Source organism: Bombyx mandarina, chromosome 23 (genome assembly GCF_030267445.1).
Source record: "Bombyx mandarina strain Sakado chromosome 23, ASM3026744v2".
Classification (NCBI taxonomy): Eukaryota; Metazoa; Arthropoda; class Insecta; order Lepidoptera; family Bombycidae; genus Bombyx; species Bombyx mandarina.
Genome location: NC_143229.1, coordinates 6,718,275 through 6,732,723, shown reverse-complemented (window position 1 = coordinate 6,732,723; position 14,449 = coordinate 6,718,275). Strand labels below are relative to the sequence as shown.

At 35.4% G+C, this 14,449-nt stretch overlaps 2 protein-coding genes and 1 long non-coding RNA gene across 3 annotated transcripts; 1 reads left to right on the top strand and 2 right to left on the bottom strand.

The window, feature by feature from the left end:
* The first annotated feature begins 349 nt into the window (after positions 1-349).
* Positions 350-11,403, top strand: LOC114248803 (peroxisomal N(1)-acetyl-spermine/spermidine oxidase). The gene is made up of 4 exons (XM_028182215.2): positions 350-2,244; positions 2,745-2,865; positions 4,498-5,321; positions 6,568-11,403. The coding sequence occupies exons 1-3, from the start codon at positions 884-886 to the stop codon at positions 4,684-4,686; spliced, it is 1,671 nt and encodes a 556-aa protein (XP_028038016.2). The 5' UTR covers positions 350-883; the 3' UTR covers positions 4,687-5,321; positions 6,568-11,403.
* Positions 3,187-14,137, bottom strand: LOC149500137 (uncharacterized). The gene is made up of 2 exons (XR_016325194.1): positions 14,042-14,137; positions 3,187-4,674 (listed from the first exon to the last, which is right to left on the bottom strand). It is a non-coding gene; the product is annotated as an uncharacterized LOC149500137 (long non-coding RNA).
* LOC114248841 (8-oxo-dGDP phosphatase NUDT18) lies at positions 12,611-14,049 on the bottom strand. The gene has a single exon (XM_028182254.2). It carries the CDS (start codon positions 13,885-13,887, stop codon positions 12,889-12,891), a length of 999 nt encoding a protein of 332 aa, XP_028038055.2. The 5' UTR covers positions 13,888-14,049; the 3' UTR covers positions 12,611-12,888.
* Positions 14,138-14,449: the final 312 nt, after the last annotated feature.

The window sequence follows — 14,449 nt, the reverse complement described above, 5'->3', positions numbered from 1 at the left end:
TGGTTTTTAATCATCGATCAAAATTTTTGCCACTTACATCTGGGTTTGAAATGAGCTCCCCTCCACGGTCTTTCCCGAGCGCAGTGTGTATTACACTGTAGACAGCGGCTTAGTTCTTCTCCTGGCATTAATGACGTCCATGAGCGGCGGTAACCACTCACCATCAGGTGGGCCGTGTGCTCGTATGCCTACACGTCAACCAAAACAATGGTCGTCGTTGATTAAAGGATAAAACACTCGATGCATTCGTAACAAGCGATACAATAGCGTCCCACAGGCAGGTAAAAAAAATTCTAATGAATTCTGTATATAACGAGTGTTTATAATTAACTTCCACGGTGAAGGAATAACACTGTGTAACATCAAACCCGCAAATCGATATTTTTTGTACTTATTCACCAATAAGTACAAGTAGAAAGTCTTGTGAGTCCGCAAGGTAGTTGTAGGTACCACCACCCTAGCTATTTCTGCCTTGAAGCAAGAATTGCATTTCAGTTTGCAGCCGCAGGCAGCTGTTATTCTGTAGGCTTCATCTAACACCATGTGGATCGTGATCTCGTATACCCATCTAAGCAATAAAAAAACATGTTTCGAGTTTTCAACACTACGTTCCATAAAAACCTGTAAGTCGTCGTGTTCCTATTTAGAAAAGGCATTCCTTTGCCTTTTGCAAATTAGAAATCAAACTTCTTAACAGCCAGCTGAATGTCAAAAATCATTCAAAATATAGTACACAACACAAAATCTCAGAGTAGTAATTACAAAAGCAAGTACCTAGGTACCTACCTATTAATTACTCTGAGCACAAAATAGAGCCCATAGGTCATATACAAATAATACTAAAGCTTTAAGAATACCATAACACTAAATACGAATTCTTATTATGGGTGACGAAAATTTAGGTTCCAGTGAAAAATGTAATAGTTCCAAAAAGTTTAAAGTCGTTATCATTGGCTGTGGAATAGCTGGCTTATCCTCAGCCAACTATTTACTTCAAAATGGCATGGAAGATTTCTTAATATTAGAAGCAAGAAAACGTATCGGTGGACGCATAATATCTATACCAATGAAGAGTCATAATGTTGAGCTCGGTGCTAATTGGATTCATGGTGTTTTAGGAAATCCTATCTTTGAATTAGCAATGTCCCACAATCTAGTAAATATAATAAATATACCGAAGCCCCATAAAGTTATAGCAGCTACAGAAAATGGCAAGCAAGTGCCGTTTGGTATTCTGCATGAAATACATGAGGCCTACGTATGTTTTCTTAGGCGATGCGAAGAGTATTTCTTGTGTCAATATTTACCTCCCCCAGATATACACAGCGTTGGAGAGCATATAAATTTAGAAGCAACTTTATATTTGGAGCGCTTGCCATCTTCTGAGGAAAAGAAGCTAAGAAGACTAATATTTGACTGTTTGTTAAAACGTGAAACCTGCATATCAGGTTGCCACAGTATGGATGAAGTAGATCTTCTTGAATTAGGTAGTTATACTGAACTTCAAGGAGGTAATATTATGATACCTTCAGGTTTTAGTTGTATTTTAGACCCATTAAAGAAAAACATAAATGATAAAAAAATATTGACAAACCATGCGGTGAGGAAAATTATATGGGATTCTGATGTAAATCAATCACTGAAATCACTTGATGATACGGGTGAGGAATCTGAAGATTCTGATCAAACTGTGATAGAAGACAACTCTAAAATTTCACCTGACAAATCGTTAAAACCGAATATAGAAAACTCTTTACAAGATATGACTCAACAACCAAAGAAAAAGTACAATAATTATGTTGAGATTGTGTGCGAAAATGGACAATCATTTCATGCCAATCATGTAATTTGTACTATTCCACTAGGTGTTCTCAAAGAGAAAGCATCAAGTTTATTTGAACCAAAGCTGCCATCATACAAAATAGAATCAATTGAAAAATTATTATTTGGTGTTGTAGATAAAATATACTTAGAGTATGAGAGACCCTTTTTAAACCCAGATATAACGGAAATAATGCTTTTGTGGGAAACTCCTACTACACCTGAAGATATGTCTCAGTCTTGGTACAAAAAAATTTACTCATTTAGTAAAGTATCAGAAACTCTCTTATTAGGATGGGTTTCTGGTAAAGAAGCAGAGTATATGGAAACATTGTCTATGGAAGAGGTGGCAGAAACTTGTACAAAAATATTACGAAAATTTCTGAATGACCCTTTTGTACCGGAACCTCAAAAATGTGTTTGGTCAGTATGTATTATTATATTTTCATATTGGTGATTATAGAGATTTGATTAACTGTTTTTAAGACATACTATTTACCTAATGGAGTATAGTCATTATTGATCTTGGACATTGACAATGCTACAAGTACAAGCCTAACTACTGCTACTTATGCTAAACACTGGAAAGACAATTCTAGGATCAGATGGTATATGATAAATATGGTGTCTGGACCTGAATCTGATCTGGAGTGGCCATTATTTCTGAAAGTAAAAAGTATTATAATATTGCTCAAGCAAAATATATTTATTTGTAACAGTAAATTTTACACAGGAGTGAAAATAATAAAAAATAATAATTTAATGCATAAATAAGTGCAACATATAGTTGTGTGTTTACCACTATATAAAATTATAACTCACAAAAGCCTCAAAAAAATACTAAGTGGAAATTATTCTTTGTTCCTTATACCTCATTATTTTCATTATCATTTTGCTTTATGTAATGAATTATGTTTCTTCAGTACTAGTTGGAGAGAACAGCCCTATACGAGAGGATCATATACTGCAATTGCTGTTGGAGCCAGTCAAAGTGATGTAGAGAGTCTTGCTCAACCAATCTTTAGAAATGTACACGATAAGAAGGTATTAATATGCTAAAACGATAACAACTTAAAATACTCTGAGGTGTTATGTCTCGTGTATAATAGTAAATATGCATCTTATTTGAATTATATTCATTTTTTTTATCATTATTTCTGAAAAAATAACTATTCCTTTTAAATGCACTAAATGCCAAATCAAATAAAAAGTATAAAGCTGTAACATTAATTTACCAATACTCTAAAGTACTAATAGTTGGTCTTTAAAAAAAATTGATTAAAATTGCATTTTTGGACAGTTCAAAATAAATGTTCAATATTTTTTGATGAGATGTAAGTGCAAAATCAAATAAAACCATAACTATACGAGACAACAGTGAAAATAATAATATTTATTTGTTAGTTAATTTTAATCTTTTTGCGTTTCGGGATACACAAAGGAGCGAGTCAAAACGACTCTCTTCCAATCTCGTCCGCATATGTGTGCCCCGCGTAGGACTCTCAGAGACGTAGATGGGGCTGCCGAGGTCAACTCTGCACACAAACGATTAGCATTCCAAAGGCATTCACTGTTTTCATACACTGTTTTTCTATATATTTTTTAAACCAGATTGGGTAGGGTATAAACCTAAAAAACGAACCTGGTTAGTATTCAATACAAAACTGTCTTCAAGACTATCTGTATCCACATACCAAGGGGTGAAAGACGACATTTCGCTTATTACACGACTTTTATCTTTGTAACTAGAGATGCGTTTTATTTGGTATTAGTATCAACATTTCCATGTTCTTAATTGAACTTCAATTAAGCTTACTCCATTCAATTAGGTTAAGAAGTTTTGTGTTATGATATTTTTTCCAAATTTTAAACCTGAAATGGCTCTCCTGTAAAGTTTCAAAAATGTCGCTTAAACCAAATAGCCTTTCACACCTCGAATTAACACCGTTAATAATAATTAATGGTTGCATAATAGTTGTGGCTTGGGCAACTTAATGTAATGATTAGTTCTGGATTCTGGAATGTATTTATCAATGGCAGGATTAAGCGTCTCATTATTTTTACTAGTAATCTTCAGTATACCTACCCCATGATCGTGACACTTGCAACAACGCCACAATATTGAGAACTGATTGAAACTAGAAACCATAGTAAAAACCGGTTAAATAATAGTGTTCACTTTTAACTATTTCACACCATTCTACCCATTCATTAGGTAATCAATCATTAGGTAGGTAATGGTTAATTGTAAAAAGTAGAACCATTGTTTTTATATTTATATTTGATTTCATAACAATATACACTTCTGATCAAGAAATGGAAACACTATCTCGTCATTTATGTATTTGCCTACTTTTAAGTCCTTTTTTTATTGCCAAAAGAGCACTGCCGAATTATTTATTAAAAGTGGATAAAAATCTATATAAATTTAATGTAATAAATATTTAATGCCAAACAAATCAAACTTGTATTTTTAAATATCTAATTGAACATTTTCATCAATGTGTATTACTTATAACACTTATGTAAACATTTAATTATAAAGAAAAAAATATGCATATTTTCTATTGTCATATTTAATTTTGAAACATTACTTAAAAAATATATATTCGAGAGATTTCCTTGTATTCAATGCAGAATGTAAAAAAAAAGTATCGTGGTGAATTTATTTTTCAGCCTGTTCTACTCTTTGCCGGAGAGCATACACACAGCAGCTATTATTCTACGGCACATGGTGCTTATTTATCAGGTCAAATAGCAGCTCGAAGACTTCTAGCACCTGATGAAGCGTCAGAAGGCACACTTGACTGTCCAGATTCAGCGGATCTCAATTCTTGGATACAAGGAATACAGCTGGAAGGGTGATAAAGTTTTACTAAATTCAGTATACACGAAGTGTTTTCGAAGAAATTTGTTTTGTTGCGATACTGGCTTTATCCAAAACATTACTTTTACTAGTAATATTTTAGTAACAAAAAAGTTGCCATTGAATTCATCATCAAATTACTTGAGAAACGTCGTCGAATCTATAAAAGGCATATGAATAATGAGTACCTATAAATTTGGAAAAAACTGAATTAAAGGAAAACACTAAACTTTTCTAGACTGAGACACTTATCAAAATTATAAATAATTTTACAACTCGACATATAAATACGACACAATAAGCAATGTATCACTAATAAATAACAATCTAAACAAGGATATTTATTAAATAGGGGATAGGTACAATGATATCGTTATAGGGGATCTTAATGAAATTAAAATATCATATTGGTAACCAAAAAATTCCTTCAAATATTTAAGATTTACATAAAACTAGCAGACCCGAGAGACAATGTCCTGTGAATGCATACACAAAAATTCATTAAAGTCGATCCAGCCGTTAAGTTCTAGTATACATAAATAACCTAGATACCGACTGCTGCGCCACCTTTGTGAATTTAAAGCATCCAGGTCGCCGCCCAAACAAATTCATTCAAATCGGTCCAGCCGCTTAGGTTTTTTTTTTTTATTCCTACCTAAGCTGAGAGCCTTGAGAGGCTATATCAGCGTAACCCTAACTTTAGTAGGTGAGCTCACGGGGCTCAAACCTGATGACGTTGCTAACACGAACCCTAGCAAGAGTCGTGCTTCGCAGAATCTACCACCGGATCGGAAACGCGACCCACTGAGAAGATCCGGCGAGAAACTCAGTGGGCTGTGTCTGAGAGTTAATTTACTCGTCGAGCCCTTCGTCGCAAGCGACGGGTTCGACGAGAACGGTGACCGGTGCTTGAATTACCTAAAAGCACCGTTAGTGGATCGGGCGGATCCGAGATGACGTGTTTTGGGCGACGTCGACTGCTTTCCATTCTGTCCGCAGGATCGGGAATGTAGTTACCGGCGGCCACGATGAGAGGGTTCTCGTGTCGTGCCGCTTTATCGAAGTGGCGCATGGACGCCGACTGCAGATACTTACTGATGGACTCTAAGTCCAGGTCGTCATGGAGGTCGACATTCCTGACGAACCACGGGGCTCCGACGGCTATCCTGCAAAAACGGGATTGAATGATTTGAAAGGATTTTAAGTGTATGCGGGCCGCGTGAGCGAACACTACACTTGCATAGGTCATGACGGGGCGTATGCAAGTTTTGTAGAGTGTCACCTTATTTCTAAGGGACATTTTACTTCGCCTACATATCATCGGGTAGAGACGTCCTAGGATGAAGGCGGCACGATCGCGTACCGTCTTGATGTGGGGGCGGAATGTCATCCTACTGTCGAGGGTGACGCCTAAATATTTGACCTTCGGGGCCCACGGTATGGGCTGGTCGAACATCGTGATTGGGCGAACGGCGGGGGCGGGGGTGTTGACGCGCCTAGTCGGGAGAGGGATGCTCAGCGTGGTGTTCGGAGGGCGACCCCTTTTGAAGAGCACCGCTGTGCTTTTCGTGGGGTTAATGTCGATGCGCCACTTCCGGAACCACTGTCCCATGGTGGTAGCTGCGGTCTGAAGTCGTCGATGAAGCAACGCCTTCTTCCTACACGAGTAGTAGATGGCGGTTTCATCGGCGAAGAGCGCCAGATGGGTCTCCGGAGACCGGGGTATATCATTGATATACAAACTGAATAGTAACGGGGAGAGGGCGGAGCCTTGCGGGACTCCGGCTGTGACGTGACGGGGCCGGGAACGCGTTCCCTCGACTCGATATCGGAACGAACGGTTCGACAAGTAGTCTCGTATGATGAGCACAGCCGCTTAGGAGGAATATAGTGACGCATACACGTACAGTAGAATTAAATATATAAAGATTATTAAAGAAAATTAATAGTTGTGACAATTTTACGCATCATGCTGAACATAGCGGTGTAGTGCACGTTTGATAATTGGACCGTCATTTAATTTGGTCACGAATTATGTCTCATGTAATGAATTTACATTCTGTGTTAGTGCGAGTTTCTTAACGTTGTCGATAGCGTAAAAGTTAATCCAAATTTTGTATGCGGTCGGAACAACGCCTCTAGTGGTAAACGTTCCAACTCCATACAAATTTGAGTTAACTTTTACGCTATCAACAACGTTAAAAAACTCGCACTAAGCACATTGCTGAGCTTTATAGAGTATGTATGCTAGACATATTTAAAAATAGGAGCTGTCCTGTTCCCCGTGCGCCGCGATAGTGCAGCGCATGATTGATAATCATCACCCGAGTAATCATTCACGATAGGAAAAAATTACAGCGTGACTGCTGTAGGAATCATGAGCAGTCCATCAATGAATCATAAGAGAATTGTTGCTTTTCTTCTTGCTCTCAATTTTTTCAGTTCTTTCGGTTATGAGGAAGTCGCCATTACGTTTCACGATATCGCCATTGACTTCTGCTATTGCATTTAAAAACTTCGAAAAATCGAAACAAGCACCACGTGAGATAGTTCAATTTAATAAAGCTAGCCTGGTATAGCGTGCACTATTTAAAGTTTGTGCAAGTGAACAAAATTAGAGAAAAGATACTTTGTGATTTCTTTGTTCGCCTGAAACTATAATTTTGGGGGTGTCACATCGTCCTGATTTACAAGAAATAGTTACTAGAATCAACTGGAATATATGGTTGCAAACTATCTAGTTTACAGATTTCTATAAGAGACTACCGAATGCACTGTTGAAATGTAATCAATAACGATTTATTTATATTCCGAGTATCTGGCTCATGCGGATTAATGCCTTCGTCCAAATAAGAGGCTCAGAGCTGTTGAAATCCCGCAGATTGGTACCAATTTTTCTCATCAGATCCGTGCATTACCTGTTCATGTATAACTTCTACGATGAAGGAATAAAATCGTGTGATTGAAATCAAAGTACTCAAATAAATTTGCGTAATTTCTCGTAGTAGAGTGTATGGTAAGCCCGCACGGGGAAGTGCCACAAGCGTTTTATTATACATTTTAGACTTGGACCCCATGTCTCGAGGAGGATGGCGTCATTCACTAAGTCTAGGGGTCCCGGCAAACATTTAACGAGAGATGGACCGTGAGCTTTTCACTTGTTTATGAAATAGGTAATAATATTAAGAATATACAAAAATTTAATGACAGCGCAGGACTTATTGAAGTTTGTATCGCTTGATTCGATAATACAAAGCCTATGAAACTTTTCTTCGTGCAAATCAGATTTTTTCTTCATTTAATCACTTCGACTTCATTTAGTGGTATAACGACAAAAAGAATATAATACATAACTCATTATATTATTAATAAAAGCATTGCCTAGTCACACCTCTAATAATATATATTGGGTTCCTAACGACTGAACTAGGTACCTACATATGCAAATTACGATTTTTATTAATACAATCGACTGAAGTGTCTGATCTAGCAACTTTTATTTAAATTCTTTAATGCGACCTTAAAGCAGATCGATTCAAACGTATGCTGAATCGAATCGTAACTATCGGATCAATCAAGAAGATGCTTCCCCATTTGATAATTAATTTGTATAATATTAAAATTAGTACAAGTAGTAATTTTTATTTAAATAAGATTTTGTTTGTTTCTCGAGTGTGATATTTAAACTATCGGGTAATTTCTGTGCAATTTTAGTGAACATTATTTCAAATTGAATTGAGTTTTTTTGATCGCGAAGAGATTAAAATTTATTGAAATGTAGATACATATTTAGTAGTAGGTACATTTTACTAGTAATATGAAATTTATTGTTATTGTGAAAAATGTTGCTGTGAAATTTCGATTGAAATGTTCAGAATTTTTTTATAAATAAAATTTAATTATTTATTTCGGGGTCTTTGGAAGTTAAGGTAGGTACATTAATCTGAGTCGAGTGTAAATATGAATATGAAATGGTGGAGCCGTAAATGATTAGAGTTATTTCCTATAAAAGTAAATACAGTCAAAATCTGTTATAACGACATCGAAGGGACTGCTCATATTCAGTCGTAAAAACCGATAGTCGTAACAACCGGTGACGTTTAATGTGTATCGTGCAAGTACAAACAAATCGATAGGGAATTATTGGAAAAATATATTTACATAATACGCGATTTTTCTTCAATATTAATTTGTTTTCTTTTCTTTGCGACATTTTGAAAGTTTCACGAATAACTCCACAAAGTTTTGGTGCGTCTTGTGTATAGATAAGTGACAAACTAACTGAAGAGATATGAAGAAACGGGCTTTGACTACCGCATGCACGTGTTTTGTTTCTAAGAATTAGAAAAGACCCTACACTAAACTAAATCCTATTGTTTTCTTTCCTGATTTTAAAAGCCATTGAAGACAAATGTGGATACCTATTCAAATTGTTTACAATACAGCTTAGCCGGTCGCTCTAACAGATCTAATTCTCCGAAATATTAGTTAAATGTGGTCGTTTTATAAGGTATGTCGTTATTACCAATGTCGTAGAAAGCAATATTTTTAATAAGGCGGTCATATGGCATTCAGCCGGGACCTTTGTTCTTGGTTATTATAACCGGCATGTTGTATTAAACGATGTCGCAGTAAACGGTTTTGACTGTAGTCATAAGCCGTAGCACACATAATGGTGTGCGAGAAAAGCACACACACAGTACACCACGTCACATGGTACGGAACGCACTTGGTGATTCAGAGCTCTCATTTTTTGAAAATAGTATTTTAAATTATTCACCAATATAAAATAATTATTCACAAAATGAAATTTTTAACACTACAAGTCCGACTGGCGTGACTTTTGTGAATTTTCGTGAGTTCGTTGTTCCGGGCTGTTGGCGAAGATGATATAGAAATAATGTTTACACTGATTTGGTATGAGGTTTTAATATAAAAAGCGACACAATATGTAACTAACATAAAATACAAAATGAGTTGAGAATCGTACAGTTAAACTAAGACCCGCAATATTTTACTAGTCGTCGTCGTCGCGCGCGCTGAGGGCGTGTGTTTTCGCGCTCAGAGAGCTCTGTCTCAGCGGGGGGGTAACGCGGCGGCGGGGGGCGGTATCGCACGTTCAGAAATTTCGTTCCGTTATAAATGTTTTTGATTGAAATGAAATGACTATTACCTATTTAATATTGCTTAGTAATGAACTATGCAGAAATTATCAATTGGAATATACTAACGATGTTTTATACATTTGTAAACTGCCTAGAAATCATCGAGGAATTAAGTACCTACCATTGTAAAATACTAATCATCGATATTTTTACATATATTACATACTTATTTTTTATATTATAATATTAGTGTTCAAAGCTGAAATAGAAGAATAGATATGTTTTATGTTGACACAATAATTATTCTTGAGTTTTTTTTATGTAGTACAATTCCTAGCAGTGTTTAGTAGTGGAAACCAGAGGATTAGTTTTGCAAAGTAATAAAACAATTACACAATAGGTTTATACATTTTTTCGAAAAACTCTATCCACGTTTACATAAATTACGATACCTTAACTTTTTATGGACTTTGCATTACACACTTCTTTGACTGCCTTAACAAATGCAGAAAAATTATTCACTATAGATCCTTGTTGTGTCAATTGCACTAGAGGCCTGTTTCGCTTGCGCGAACCAGCAACTCGAAGCGATTTCGGCCAAATTAAACAAACAAGTGTATACAAACAATAAAATTTCACCAGTTTATTCATTTTAAGTCGATAACAACTCGATTTAAGACAGCGACCAACTCGAGTTAAGACATCAGTACCTACTGCTTGAGTTCACACTGGAAATCGGCGCTGCTCGAGTTGACACCAAATCGGTCGGGTGTCGATTTATGTGTATTATGTATGGGCGTCGTCGCTTGAGTGCAAAGGGTTAATTCTCTTGTTTTCCTCGCAAATTTCACGAGCTCCTTGTTGTTGTGTAGCTACCTAGAAAGGCCGGTATCAGGCTACATTACTTTGAAGTACCTAGTAAAAACTTCTGACAAGTTTTTGAACTTGATGATAAAATCAATTAGTCTTATCTTAACAAACCGTTTACTCGAGCTGTTTTCACATCGTCTGGTGATTGCTATTGCTAGTTAAATTATAACGTGGGTAATTTTCTTGTATCGAAAGAACTTTATAATAAATAGAATTGAAACATAACGCTGTCACAGTTAATAAGTAGCATAAAGCGTATAAACTGACCATTCGACGACATCATGGAAATATTTACTGCTCTAAATGAACCTAAAAGTATTTTATCTTATCAATGCAGCAGCACTATATTGCGTGAGCTCAAAATGAAGCACAAAAACATGACACGTCCCTAGAGTTCATGCGAGAAGGGAGGTTTGGCGCCTTAGCTGTTTGAAATTAGAAAAAATGGCATACGATGCTTTAATATATAAACTTTTTTGAACGTATTCTTGTGAATAAATAACATCTTATCGTGTTATCAATCACCAGCTGAAAATATAAGCCAGTAGTAACCTGTCTTCTTTTTTCCATTTTTCGTGGACAATACAAGAAGTAATTTATGTAATGCTTCTCAACTAATGTTTAGTTCCAAAAAAAAAAACAAAATTATCAAGTTTATGTATTAGATATAAAGCTAGATTGTAATAGATTTTCTAGTCAGCGTAATGTTTTTATATTGCTTTAATTAAATGATCAGCATAACTCCCATTGTTTTATTATTTTTAGTCAAGCTCCGTTGAAAACACAAAATAACAGCAAAGCAAAGCCGCCGTCGCCCAAAACATGTCTTGTTGGATCTCCCGGATCCACTCTCAGTGCTTTTAGGCTCTATAATCTATAAGCACCGGTCACCGTCTTCGTCGAACTCGTAGTCTCGTAGACGCCGCGCCGACGCAGAGTTCGACGGCAAACTAGCCCATAGACACAACCCACTGAGTTTCTCACCGGTGTGCTTAGTGCGAGTTTTTTAACGTTCTCGATAGCCTAAAAGTTAGGTAGCTCATATTTGTATGGAATGGGTTCGTTTGCGTACGTTTTCCGCTAGGGGCGCTGTTCCAACTGCATACAAAATTGGCTAACTTTTACGCTATCGAGAACGTTAAGAAACTCGCACTAAGCACATAGATCTTCTCACCTCTCAGTGGGTCGCGATTCCTATCCGGTAGTAGATTCAGCGAAGCACTGCTCTTGCTAGAGCTAGTGTTCAAGTGTCTAGAGTTAGTGTAGCAATTCTCTCAGGTTGAGCCCGTGAGTTCACCTATCAGTCCGCGCGAAGTTGGAATAGCCTCTTAGGCTGCCAACGATTAGGTAGGAAAAAAAAAACAAACGATCGATCATCTCGTTTCGACTATTAATAGTGAAGATCTTCAAAATATATTCATCTTTCTTAATCTACAATGATGTTGCATATGGTCTAACTTTCTGTATCTTCATTGAAATGTTTGGATATAAGTATTAACTATTTTCAATTTCTTATTTAAAAATCCAAATATAACAGTATATCTACAATAAACAAGTTTTCAGTAGTTTATTAACATTTTATTGAGTTTATGTTAAGCTACCATTCTTACCACAAAACAATAACAATCAATTTTCTGAGGGTTATCATATATGCATTTTAATTTAAAATTTATCAAGTAATGGAGAGCAACTATATTATGTAATTATGTGCAAAGCTTTAAGTATTAGACCAATTCCAAAAATAGGCCTAAGGCCATTTTGAAATTCAGTTCAAAGTTGTCCCCTAAAACTAGTATAATCATTCATTTAATCAGGAAACATTTATAAAAGTAATCTTATGGAGATTAATTTTAAAAAATTTATTCACCAGTAAAATACTTTAAGAACAGATTTGATTAGAACTTGAAATCTAAACTTTAAAAGATAAGTATTAATGAAAGTCAGTTAATATTGTAAAATAAAATGTAATGCAAACATGTAATAACTACATAAAGCATTTATTAAGTATCAGATTATTAACATAGTGTAATAAGTTAAAATATCTTATAAGAATGGACGGAATACTATTATTTGTTAAATTAGATTAGTACACTTAGTTTAATTATTAATTATGTATGTAATTTTATGAACATAAAAATAGTGTAGCTTAATATGATAAAATCAGTAATAGTTTTATTAAGGGAAATAAGTAATAATTTAAGCCAATATTTATTTTTAGTTTAAGTTTTAACGGACAACATGTAACTCAATAGTGGAATTTTTGTTTGTTATCATTATAAGTAGCTTTTTCTCCAACTCTTGGGATACTTCTTGCCAAGCACATTTACCGATAAGAGGGACTTCCTCAAGAGGAGATCTAAATGCAACTAGGAGTGTGAGACAACACCCATCAGCACTTGGATCTGCCTCTACATTAAGCAAACCAAGTGGTCGATGTTGACTCACATCTGCTCCAAACATTTCAACCATAAATCTTCGTAAAGTGGAGTGTAGACTTTTATTAGGATTTATTTCAGAAGTTGGGAAATGTATTGATGTTTTTTCACTAAGTAGTACATGTAATCTATTTGTACTTCTCTTTTTTATCACAACTATTAACCTGAGCAAATCTTTTGTATGAGGTGTGGAGGCAGGCAAAATCTCTTTATGCCAATTGTTAGGCTTTGTTTGTTTATAAAGCTTAGCCTTTTCAATTAGGTGTATGATATCATTAGCTCTTAATGTGATTTCTTCTAAACTAGATATCCATTTAGCTTGTAATGATTCTTTGTCAGCTCTTGCTGGTGTTTTCAATTCACCTCCAATAATTTCTCCTGTAAGTACAAACCTGTACCAGGAACCCCCAGCGGTTTCTACAACAAGTAAAGTTTTGAGGTCACACTGAAGACCAGTTTCCTCTAACACTTCTCTTACGGCAGCCTGTACAATTGTTTCTCCTTTTTCCATTCTGCCAGCAGGTAAATACCATTTCCCAGCACAGCTTTCTTTTGCTTCTTGCATCATAAGTACTTCATTTAACTCGTTTATAATAACACAAGCAACGACGTAGGTGACGTTGCCGCCAAGTACCGGTTTGAAATTAGATGGAGTAGTAGGCGTAATTCCTTGAGATTCTGCTACTGAGTTTTGATCTGCTATTGTAAAGTCACAGAAATCTTTCCCCTCTGAATCTAAACCCAAACCTTCAATCAATAGATTAAGACTGTTATTTACTTCGCGCGACATATTTACAGAGGTTTCCCTTTAATGTTTTTAATCAATGATTAAACATAGTGTATTTCTTCTTTGCTTTAAATCATAGTTGCGCGTAACCGAATAGTCATGATCAAATAAAGTTAGGACATATAAATCAAGTTTTGAAAATTATTAACAAACGTACCACTTTTAACTAGTCTCCGTATCAATAAAGATGAAATCACTGACTTGCGACTTTCTAACGTGTACAATTGTACATACCTACTTATGTACCTACCTAACAAACACATACCAAGTAGAAACTAACTGACAGCTGTGTATTATCTATGGCTTAAATAATAGGTTGGGGAAAAAGTCTTTTTGCATTTTAATGTGTATGAACTTGTAATAAAATCTCTTTGGTTATTAAACTATTTGTATCTGGCTGGTTTTGGTATCATTAAAAGTTTAAATTTTAAAGAAGATAATTCCTAATTCAAATTAGAAAAATTTGTGATTTTTATTTATTTTTCGTACTGTCAAGATGAGTGAATCTAATGAAAAAATTCGATACATTTTAAAATTTTACTACAAAAAAGGTACAAATGCAACG

Coding starts and splice junctions, on each gene's coding strand:
- LOC114248803 (XM_028182215.2), top strand. CDS start 884: ATGGGTGACGAAAATTTAGGTTCCAGTGAAAAATGTAATAGTTCCAAA. Junction 2,245..2,744: donor GAACCTCAAAAATGTGTTTG/GTCAGTATGTAT, acceptor ATGTTTCTTCAG/TACTAGTTGGAGAGAACAGC. Junction 2,866..4,497: donor GAAATGTACACGATAAGAAG/GTATTAATATGC, acceptor TTTATTTTTCAG/CCTGTTCTACTCTTTGCCGG.
- LOC114248841 (XM_028182254.2), bottom strand. CDS start 13,887: ATGTCGCGCGAAGTAAATAACAGTCTTAATCTATTGATTGAAGGTTTG.